This window comes from Schistocerca piceifrons, chromosome 5 (assembly GCF_021461385.2).
Source record: "Schistocerca piceifrons isolate TAMUIC-IGC-003096 chromosome 5, iqSchPice1.1, whole genome shotgun sequence".
NCBI classification, from domain to species: Eukaryota; Metazoa; Arthropoda; class Insecta; order Orthoptera; family Acrididae; genus Schistocerca; species Schistocerca piceifrons.
The window spans coordinates 160,162,527-160,174,907 of NC_060142.1; the positions used below are offsets into that span (position 1 = coordinate 160,162,527).

The 12,381-nt window shown below is 46.2% G+C and overlaps 1 protein-coding gene across 1 annotated transcript in view; it reads left to right on the top strand.

The window, feature by feature from the left end:
- The window catches only part of LOC124798304 (cytochrome P450 6k1-like), a 99,293-nt gene that overhangs the window by 53,925 nt on the left and 32,987 nt on the right, over positions 1-12,381 (top strand). Inside the window, exon 5 of the mRNA XM_047261640.1 lies at positions 2,954-2,982. Within this exon, the coding sequence (XP_047117596.1) occupies positions 2,954-2,982 (29 nt within the window). The remainder of the gene's footprint in view (positions 1-2,953; positions 2,983-12,381) is intronic.

Consider the following 12,381-nt stretch of genomic DNA (forward strand, 5'->3'; position numbering starts at 1 on the left):
ACACTTTCTGCAGGACCTGACCATCATTTTGCAGGACAGTGCTCAAGCACGTACAGTGCAAGCTGTTACTGATTTGTTTGACTGATGGGGCTGATAAGTGCACTGCACTCCCCTGACTTAAGCCCTCGTGAGTTCAACTCGATTTCTAAACTGAAGGAAACACGTCACGGCATTCGCTTCAGAACTGCTATAAATTCGTCGGGCAATAGACCGCGCCGCTCGAACTGTCAACACAACTGGCACTGCTAAGAGTAGTCTCCAACTTCCACATCGCTGGCAACAGGTTAAACACAATGGCCGGCCACTATGACCGAGCGGTTCTAGGCGCTTCAGTCCGAAACCGCGCTGCTGCTACGGTCGCAGGTTCGAATCCTGCGTCGGGCATGGCTGTGAGTGAGTCCTCAGGTTAGTTAGGTTTAAGTAGTTCTAAGTCTAGGGGGCTGATGACATCCCATAGTGCTTAGAGCCATTTGAACCATTTGAACACAATGCTGGTGACTATTTTGAAGGTCAGTAAAACTTTGAAACACGTATCTATTTTGTGCGAGCTGTAAATAAATAGTTGCAAATATTAAAGTTCCAATCCTCGTATGTTTCAAAACAATTCTCAGAGTCAAACACATAAACAGAAATAGTTTATCCGAGTTTAAAAATGCAAGCTAGTCCATATTTTTAAAACAGAAGCCTGCACACTCACTACTCTCGCCATGGATCACACATACACTGAGTACCAAAAGCGTGACGTCACAGATAGTAGCCAGTTAGGTGTTACTGGTGTTCCTTATCCAATGCCACTACACCATCCATCGTAGAAGGAATAGGAAGGAAGGAGTAGGAATACGTCTTTATTTGTCTTAAGCATTTTAACTCGCAGAACAGCCAGCACACAGTGTCCCACACTGCTGTATTGATTTGTAGCAGCACGCATGCGCCGTGTGCCGAGCAAGAGAGCAGTGCAGCTACACAACAGCTAAATATCAGAAGTGCAAGGCCCATACAGAAACAGAGATTGACAACAGCGCTCTGAGTGACATAGCAATGAATTTCGAATTCAGAAAAATAAGGCGCTATAAACCGATTTCTTCTTCTATGAAATATGAGTACTAGATGGTAATATTTTTCATTTATAGTTTGTGGGTGGATTTGGTGGTAAAGTACATTTACTTGTAAAACTCAGTATTGCAATTTCGAATGTGTGGCTGCTATCTAGCGGAAATTATGTTCCTGATTACGATCTCTTTGAGTGTACTGCACTCTTTGTATTATATTCTAAATATGTTGTTTGTATTCTGCTTAATTTTTGCTCTCATCTGTAATATTGCGTGGGGTATATGATTCCATTTTGCTTTTGTTTCATACGAAACAGAAGCTGGTTTCGTCGCATGGTATTCTGTGGATTCATCTCTATTTGTTACTGTTTATGAATCCGTGGGTGAACTTCACGATTTAAATGCATCGTAAGCATATTCCTCGTATTCTACGTTATTTTGTTCCCATCCGTTTTTCATAATATAGGATTTAATGAAGGCCACCGAGAGTTTCATCGACTTCTGCTAAAATGTCCTGTCTGTAATATCTGCATGTGAAAACATTTGCGAAGATACTGTCGGATTTTCAGCATTTGCAAGGAAGAATCGTTTAGTCACCAAAGCTACAGAACATAATGCCTTCTCATCTACGTCTACATCCATACTCGGCAAGCCACTGTGAAATGCATGCCAGTCAGTGATAGGAACCAAAATCATTCAAAACAGAATTACATACTCATTCCATGACAATCTGTAATATATCTGAATACCAATACTGTCAAAACCTGCTAACATGGAGTTCACCATTAAATGTGGATGCAACTAAAAGTAAAGTAGAATAAAAGCAATATACTTACGGTTCATTTAAATCGAGCAGTTTACAGGCAGATTCGTAAGCAACCACAAATATACTTAATCCACGGAACGCCATGCAATGAAAATAGCTTCTGTTCTGTGTCAAACAAAAACAATTATGAGATAATTTACCCCACATAATATTACAGATGCGAGCAGAAAGCAATCAGAATGCGAGCAGCATACTTACAATGCATTACATACATGAGATAAGTCATACCCCGAAGTACTATGTGATGAAATCAGATTCTGATAACTACGAAAAGGAAGCAAACACGGAAGACTAAAAATCAGTCAATAAGAAAGCGAGATAATGGACTGATAAGCTTGCAGCGCCCCAAGTGGCCTGGTAACGAATCAATGTCGGGTTACTGGAAGTCCCTCTACGAGCTCCACTTCCGTGACCGCAGCGACCCGCACCCAAATCAACAGCGAGAGGTCGAATGTGGACTCCCCTTCTGCTAGCGGATCGCGCACTCCCTTCACTCCCTCACCCGACGCTATCCCACCACCACCCTAAGAGCACAACCCTCACACAGGCTGTGGTCCACGCGCCAAGAGTCGGCAGGTGAAACCCTTGAGCGCCTTCCAGGTGACGAAAACGCTGTCACTCACATTCTTGTTTGTCACCCTCGCGTAAAAAAATGTTCAAATGTGCGAATTTCTAAGGGACCAAACTGCTGAGGTCATTGGTCCCTAGACTTAGACACTGCTTAAACTAACTTAAGCTGAGAACAACAGACACCCGTGCCTGAGAGAGACTTCGAACCTCCGCCAGGACGGCTGGCTCTAAGCACTATGGGATTAAACATCTGAGGTCATCAGTCCACTACCGAGCGAGGTGGCGCAGTAGTAGCACACTGGACTCGCATTCGGGAGGACGACGGTTCAATTCCGCGTCCGGCCATCCTGATTTAGGTTTTCCGTATTTCCCTAAATCGCTCCAGGCAAATGCTGGGATGGTTCCTTTGAAAGGGCACGGCCGACTTCCTTCCCCATCCTTCCCTAATCCGATGAGACGGATGACCTCGCTGTTTGGTCTCTTCCCCCAAACAATCCAATCCAATCAGTCCACTAGACTTAGAACTACTTAAACCTAACTAACCTATGGACATCACACACATCCATGCCCGAAGCAGGATTCATACCTACGAACGTAGCAGCCGCGTGATTCCCGACTGAAGCGCCTAGAACCGCTCGGCCACCGCGGCAGGCTCCTCCGCTCGTGTAAAATATCTGTCGTTAGAATACCTTCTACCCACCGCATGTCTGAGACCCCTGTTATGCCAACATAGATTACTGAAGTTATAATATACTAAAGAGCTAAAGAAACTCGTACACCTCTCTAATATCGTGTACGGTCCCCGCGAGTCCCAGCTCGAACAGCTCCTGATGACATGCAGGCTCCATGGATTCATTAGGTTGTCTCCATACCCATACAAGTCCATCCGCTCCATACAATTTGAAACGAGACTCGACCGACCAGGCAACATGTTTCCAGTCATCAACAGTCCAATGGAGAGATTGACGGGCGCAGGTGAAGCGTAAAGCTTTGTGTCGTGCAGTCATCAAGGGTACAAGAGTGGGCCTTCGGCTCCGAAAGCCCATATCGATGATATTTGGTTGAATGGATCGCACGCTGTCGCTTGTTGATGGTCCAGCATTGAAATGTACAGTAATTTGCGGAAGGGTTGCACTTCTGTCCCGTTGAACGATTCTCTACAGCCGTCGTTGGTCTCGTACTTGCATGATCTTTTCCGGCCGCAGCGACGTCGGAGATTTGATCTTTTACCGGTTTCCTGATACTCACGGTACGCCCGCGAAATGGTCGTATGGGAAAATCCCCACTTCATCGCTACCTCGTAGATTCTGTGTCCCATCGTTCGTGCGTCGAGTATAACACTACGTTCAAACTATTGACAACCTGCGATTGTAGCAGCAGTAATCAATCTAACAACTGCACCAGACACTTGTTTTATACAGGAGTTGACGACCGCAGCGCCATGTTCTACCTGTTTACATATCTATGTATTTGCATACAAATGCCTATTCCAGTTTCTTTGCCACTTCAATGTGTATCACTCAAGTGGTTTAATGTAATGATTTTCTCAGAGGAAAGATCTAAGTTTCCACCACAATGTTTCGAAGCCTCCTGTGACTGCTACTGTAATACATCAGTCCTCTCCTAAAGTCATCAAGCATGCTCACTTGTTAGACGCTGGCCGGTGTGGCCGAGCGGTTCTAGGCGCAACAGTCTGGAACCGCGCTACCGCTACGGTCTCAGGTTTGAATCCTGCCGCGGGCATGGATGTTTGTGATGTCCTTAGGTTAGTTAGGTTTAAGTAGTTCTAAGTTCAAGGGGACTGATGACCTCAGAAGTTAAGTCCCATAGTGCTCAGAGTCATTTGAACCATTTGAACTTGTTAGACCCATCTACCGTCCCAGTCAACCAGGTCGTCTCGTCACAGATGAACGCAACCTCACACCTGCGATGTGACGTCGTTCCAAGCTGCCGTGACGACTACCTAGCCTCTCGCTAATCTAAGACTGATGCCACACCGCACTTGCGTGGTGGTAGTAAGTTCAAATGGCGCCAAACTGCTGATGTCATCTGCCCCTAGGCTTACATACTACTAAATCTAAATTAAAATAACTTACACTTTTGACAACACACACACCCGTGCCAGAGGGAGGACTCGAACTTGCGACAGGGGGAGTCGCGCGAACTGTGGCAAGGCGGCCTAGACCGATCGGCTACCTCGTGCGGCGCGCATCTGGTCGTTGTGCAGTATCTCATGTCAATGGCCCCTATCCCATGTCCTCAAATTCCCTCCTGCACACGCCCAACAGTCCCTGAACCTCTTCGTCCAAGACCGACATTCCTTGCGTCGCCTCCTAACAGCAAGGCGCTGACACAATTCATGTCCTTGCATCAAATGGTTCAAATGGCTCTGAGCACTATGGGACTTAACTATTGAGGTCATCAGTCGCCTAGAACTTAGAACTACTTAAACCTAACTAACCTAAGGACATCACACACATCCATGCCCGAGGCAGGATTCGAATCTGCGACCGTAGCGGTCGCGCGGTTCCAGACTGTGCCACCTAGAACCGTTCGGCCAGACATGCCGGCTGTCCTTGCATCGCCTCCCTGCAGCAGCGTGCAGGCACAATTCAGGCAGCTGTACTACTGATAGCTGATTTTCAGATATTCATTGTGTACCATAGCCAAGGGGCTAAATGAAACCTGCCACCACGCACTAAGACAGCAAACACCGCTTCATCGGATCGCTAGGATTGTCTATAGTTCTGTGGCCATCTCGTGTCATTCAGAGGGCGAGAGCCATGGGCGGGGCTCCGAGATATGTTAACACACCACATGCAGTCAGCCTAATTGAGCAGCCTAAAATAAACTGTGAACATCTGCAAACAAAACAGAGGGAAGTTAATGCAGATGTGTGCGAAAAATGAAATTCTGTAATATTTAGATGTTGGAAGGATTTGTACTTTGAATCTCGTATTTATGTGTAATAAACGATCGGTTGCCTTCCGGTATGGGTGTTATTAAACATCTAGTGATGAGCTCTGCCTCATCTGTTTAATTAATGTGTATAGCATGACAAGGCAACTCACAGAATGCTGCTGAGAGAAGCAAGTGTGATGAGTCGCAGCTAGCTCAAAGTGTGCGAAAATGCAGGTTAATGTGGATGAGTAGGTAAAACAAACCTGTAATGCTCGGATGCATTAGTAATGTACTGCTTGACACAGTCACTTCGTCTAAATGTCTGGGCGCAACGCTGCAAAGTGATATGAAGTGGAACGAGCATGTAAGGATTACAGAAAAGAAGGCGAATGATCGACTTATGTTTATTGGGTCACCTGTAAAGGACGTTGGTGCGACCTATTCTTGGATACTGCTGGAGTGTTTGGTATCCGTACCGTCGGATTGAAGGAGGACATCGAAGCAATTCAGAGGCGAGCTGCTAGATTCCTTACCGGTAGGTTCAAACAACATGTAAGTGTTATGGAAACGCTTCAGGATCTCAAATGCGAATGCTTGGGAGGAAGGCGACGCTCTTTCCGAAGAACACTATTGGTAAAGAAGTTGCAGCATTAGAAAATTGCAGCGAAATGCAGGAAGATCTGCAGCGGATAGGCACTTGGTGCAGGGAGTGGCAACTGTCCCGTAACATAGACAAATGTAATGTATTGCGAATACATAGAAAGAAGGATCCTTTATTGTATGATTACACGAAAGCAGAACAAACACTGGTAGCAGTTACTTCTGTAAAATATCTGGGAGTACGCGTGCGGAACATTTGAAGTGGAATGATCATATAAAATTAATTGTTGGTAAGGCGGGTGCCAGGTTGAGATTCATTGGGAGAGTCCTTAGAAAATGTAATCCATCAACAAATGAGGTGTCTTACAAAACACTTGTTCGACCTATACTTGAGTATTGCTCATCAGTGTGGTATCTGTACCTGGTTGGGTTGACAGAGGAGATAGAGAAGATCCAAAGAAGAGCAGCGCGTTTCGTCACAGGGTTATTTGGTAAGCGTGATAGCGTTACGGAGATGTTTAGCAAACTCAAGTGGCAGACTCTGCAAGAGAGGTGCTCTGCATCGCGGTGTAGCTTGCTGTCCAGGTTTCGGGAGTGTGCGTTTCTGGATGAGGTATCGAATATATTGCTTCCCCCTACTTATACCTCCCGAGGAGATCACAAATGTAAAATTAGAGAGATCCGAGCGCGCACGGAGGCTTTACGGCAGTCGTTCTACCCGCGAACCATACGCGAGTGGAACAGGAAAGGCAGGTAATGACAGTGGCACGTAAAGTACCCTCCGCCACACACCATTGGGTGGCTTGCGGAGTATAAATGTAGAAGTAGATGTAGATAAAATTTAGAGAATCGATATTTGAAGCTAACTGTCGAGTGATTCTATTGCCGCTAACATACACTGCGCGTACAGGCCACGAAGATAAGAGAAATTAAGGTACATGCGGAGTCATATACATATAGTCGTTTTTCCGTCTATTTGCGGGTGAAACAGGAAAGGAAATAACTAGTAGTGGTGTATGATACCCTCCACCACGCACCTCAAGGTGACTTGTGGAGTATCAATGTAGATATAAAAATAGATGTAATTTTCTGTGCAACTCTGACGCACAGCCGTGATGTTAGGGAAGGTCGTCTGGGTAGTTAGGCTGACTGCATGCAATATGTCAGCATACCTCGATACCCACCCATGGCTCTCGTCCTCTGAGTAACACAGGGTGGCCACATAGCGATGCACCTCTGTCAGTATAGTGTTTGCGACCTGACGAACCAGTTTTTGCCTCCTTAACACATGGCGGCAGCCTATCATTTAGCGTCTTGACTATGCTGCACAATAAATCAGAAATATATTTACGTGAACTGACTCTTGGTCCGCACCCTGCCGTGAGGAGGTGACACAAGGAACGTTGACCTTGGACAAGGAGGAGCTGGGGCAGCTTGCTGTGCGGAGGAAGGAATTGGCAGGGAGTGGGAGGGGAGCGTTTGACATGAGATATCGTACAGCCCAGGTTCAGTGAGGTATCTACACTACTTGCCATTAAAATTGCTACACCACGAAGATGACGTGCTGCAGACGCGAAATTTAACAGACAGGAAGAAGATGCTGTGATATGCAAATGATTAGCTTTTTAGAGCATTCACGCAAGGTTGGCGCCGGTGGCGACACCTACAACGTGCTGACATGAGGAAAGTTTCCAACCGATTTCTCATACACAAACAGCAGTTGACCGGCTTTGCCTGGTGAAACGTTGTTGTGATATATAGTGTAAGGAGGAGAAATGCGTACCATCACGTTTCCGACTCTGATAAAGGTCGGATTGTAGCCTATCCCGATTGCGGTTTATCGTATCACGACATTTCTGCTCGCGTTGGTCGAGATCCAATGACTGTTAGCAGAATATGTAATCGGTGGGTTCAGGAAGGTAATACGGAATACCGTGCTGGATCCCAACGGCCTCATATCACTAACAGGCGAGATGACAGGCATCTTATCCGCATGGTTGTAACGGATCGTGCAGCCACGTCTCGATCCCTGAGTCAACAGATGGGGACGTTTGCAAGACAACAACCATCTGCACGAACAGTTCGACGACGTTTGCAGCAGCATGGACTATCAGCTTGGGGACCATGGCTGCGGTTACCCTTGACGCTGCATCACAGACAGGAGCGCGTTCGATGGTGTACTCAACGACGAACCTGGGTGCACGAATGGCTACACGTCATTTTTTCGGATGAATCCAGGTTCTGTTCACAGCATCATGATGGTCGCATCCGTGTTTGGCGACATCGCGGTGAGCACACATTGGAAGTCTGTAATCGTCATCGCCATACTGACGTATCACCCGGCGTGATGGTATGGGGTGCCATTGGTTACACGTCTCGGTCACCTCTTGTTCGCACTTACGGCACTTTGAACAGTGGACGTTACATTTCAGATGTGTTACGACCCGTGGCTCTACTCTTCATTCTATCCCTGTGAAACCCTACATTTCAGCAGGATAATGCAAGACCGCATGTTGCAGGTCCTGTACGGGCCTTTGTGGTTCAAATCGCTCTGAGCACTATGGGACTTAACTTCTGAGGTCATCAGTCCCCTAGAACTTAGAACTACTTAAACCTAACTAACCTAAGGACATCACACACACCCATCCCGATGCAGGATTCGAACCTGCAACCGTAGCGGTCGCTCGGTTCCAGACTGTAGTGCCTAGAACCGCTCGGCCACCCCGGTCGTCAGGCCTTTCTGGATACAGAAGATGTTCGACTACTGCCCTGTTTAGCACATTCTCCAGATCTCTCACCAATTGAGAACGTCTGGTCAATGTCACAATACGCCAGTCACTACTCTTGATGAACTGTGGTATCGTGTTGAAGCTGCATGGGCTGCTGTACCTGTACACGCCATCCAAGCTCTGTTTGACTCAATGCCCAGGCGTATTAAGGCCGTTATTACGGCCAGAGGTGGTTGTCCTGGGTACTGATTTCTCAGGATCTGTGCACCCAAATTGCATGTCAGTTGTAGTATAATATATTTGTCCAACGAATACCCATTTATCATCTGCATTACTTCTTGGTGTTGCAATTTTAATGGCCAGTAGTGTATGTTTGACCAGCAGCAGAGCTAGGTGGCAGCCATGGCCTTTTTGTGGGACCTCCCATCGCAGATGTGATGTGTTGGCTGTCTACAAGTTGGTCTGACTTGGCTGGCTGTGCTGGTATGCAGGTCTGAGCCTTCTTGACGCCGTTATGGGAAAGGTGGTGAATTATGATGTTGCTCGTAATAAATTAGAAAGGTGAAAATTATGTTGAAAGCTTACTGGCTTCCTCTCAGAAAATCATTACGTGAAACCATGTGTGGGATATACTGTAAGTTCAGAAATCAGTACAACCATAGTTGGGTGATGAGTTATTGTGTCAGTAGATGGTATTCCAAGGATAGACATTTTAGTTGATACCGGCAAATGAGAGTGCGAAAGATCTTTTTTCTCTCACGGATGCGACAAGAAGGTTATATTTGACAGCTCTCGCCATGAGGACCCCAGTCGATACAAGGTTTGCGGGCTGTAGGCAGAAGGCAGCATCTTACATGTATGATGATTCATTTGGTAGTTTATCTTACCATTACTCTTTATCACGGCTTTTACTATATACTCTCCTCTTCACTTAGTGGTTCATTCATTTTGCCTCTGTACCATTGCCTTGTTGCCTAAAAAGTCACATATTGTCACAAGCTTGAGAGTTTAAATGGTTCAAATGGCTCTAAGCACTATGAGACTTAACAGCTGAGGTCATCAGTCCCCTAGACTTAGAACTACTTAAACCTAACTAACCTAAGGACATCACACACATACATGCCCGAGGCAGGATTCGAACCTGCGACCGTAGCAGCAGCGCGGTTCTGGACTGAAGCGCCTAGAAAGCTCGGTCACAGCGGCCGGCGCTTGAGAGTTATTTGGCCTATCGGCATACTACTGCTCGTTCATAATCTATTAAGTCCTTACATGAAGTATTGTAAGCGCTCGCACCAGTTAGTCCAGATTTTCTATATCATTGCCGTTAATGCTTGTACACGTTGGCGCCTGCGACGCATCGCGCTTCCTACCTCCTGCGTAGCCTTCCACACAGTTGTGGTTGCGTTCCTATCGAGGGCTGTGCGGCGGCGGCCACTGTGAGTACTGTGTTTGTTCTCCGCTTCTGTTTATATCGTCTCACCCGCCCTGACATTTTTAGGCAAGTTTTATTACTGGAACCTCACCTTTTTTTGCTCCGCCAACGCGGAGTGACTGAAGCTCTAGAACAGACTGGCCCGACCGCTTGTTATGTGTTACCAATACAACAAGTGTGTCGGCTTGTTTCGGTACTCTAGTCTTTTGGTTTTCCCACAGATGTTGCATTGTATTTCTTCCTTCCTCGCCTTTGTATGTTACAGTTTCATATACATTGAGATGGGATTTTAAAATCTCGAAACTGCTCGTGGTTTTAATAAGTGATTCAAATGGCTCTGAGCACTATGGGACTTAACTTCGAAGGTCATCAGTCCCCTATAACTTAGAACTACTTAAACCTAACTAACCTAAGGACATCACACACATCCATGCCCGAGGCACGATTTGAACCTGCGACCGTAGCGGTCGCGCGATTCCAGACTGTAACGCCTAGAACCGCTCGGTCACCTCGACCGGCTTTAATAAATGTTAGTACAACTCAAGCCGATCTCTCTAAATTAATTATGTTTCTATTTATTGATCTATGATAACTAATCGCTTCAGCAACGCGAGAGGTTGTCAGTGCTCCTAAAGTAAAGAAGTTCTGTGAAGAAAATTACACTGATATCGTGTGGAGCCCCCGCGAGCACGCAGAAGTCCCGCAACATGAAGTGGCATGGACTCCACTAACGTCTGAACTGGTGCTGGACGGAACTGACACCATGAATCCTGCAGGGCTGTCCATAAATCCGTAAGAGTACGACGGGGTGGAGATCTCTTCTGAACAGCACGTTGCAAGGCACCCCAGATTTGCTTAATAATGTTCATGTCTGGGGAGTCTGGTGGCCAACGGAACTGCTTAAGCTCTGTGTTCTTGGAGCCACTCTGTAGCAATTCTGGACGTGTGGGGGTGTCGCATTGTCCTGCTCGAATTACCCAAGTACGTCAGAACGCACAATGGACATGAACGGATTGCAGGTGATCAGACAGGATGCTTACGTACGTGTCACGTGCCAGAGTCGCATCTAGATGTATCTGGGGTCCCATATCACTCCAACTGCACACGCCCCACACCATTGCAGAGCCCCTACCAGCTTAAACAGTCCCCTGCTGACATGTAAGGTCCTTGGGTTTAATGAGGTAGTCTCCATACCCGTACACGTCCATCCGCTCGATACAATTTGAAAGGAGAGTCGGCCGGCATCTGGATGAGGTGAAGTCGATATCTTCATCCTCAGCGCCGCCCGTGGCGCTGGTGGAACTCGTGCAAGTGGCGAGTCTCTACGGCAATGGCGCCAGCTCGCATCTTTGCGCTTGTGGTGCTTTTGCCCTGGTTGTGTCTTGTTCGGACGACACAGCAAGAACTATGCCACCTCCGAAGACTCTCCCGGGAAAATGTCTGCAATAATAACTTGATATTACATGTTGTTTCTGGAGAGACGCACAGAAAAAATACCACTGTGGCCTTTCTGGGGCACAGAGTCGGGTATAATTGGCCGCCTCCCGAAGAGACACAACGTTTCATCAGAGTTCAGGCTTCTAGCAAAAACACGACAGCTGACGAGCCCTACGAAATATGTAACCTCCCAAGTAAAAAAAATTAATTATGTATAGCATCCTACCAATAATAAAAATGTGACTAATCTCTCAATAAAATTGTGACTCACTTATAACATTTCAATAATTGTCTTTGAATTTAAACTGGTAAATTTTGGACGTCAGCAGTGCTGCGTCATGGCCCTGAAAATTCATTCTGAATAAATTGAAAATTCTTACCTCAATAAGGTCGCCGGATAACGCGTATATATCTGCTCCTATAAGAAATTTTTCTGGCACAGCCTAGTGCAATGCTGGCCGATAAATTTGTCATGTATAAAAGGAAACAACTGATTTTTCTTTACAATAATCGGAATGACCATGGATTGGAGAAATTAGTAAATTCTTTAAATTGAGATGAATGATTGTCAAAACTTAATTTTTATAAGAAAGATTATTATTAAGAGATTTTTTAAAAACATTTACATGGACTTGTTATAACAATAGTAAATATGCGCGAGGCTGTTTTTACCTTATACTACAACGCTCAGGCACCGCCATCGCTCCCCACGACCGGCCCAGCCAACACGATACACCAGGCTGCTAGCAACTACTTGCTCCTACTGCCACACAGTTCCTACTGCAGCCAACACTGCTCTCTGGTCTGAGATTCTCTTGTAGCTTACATATCGCAAGC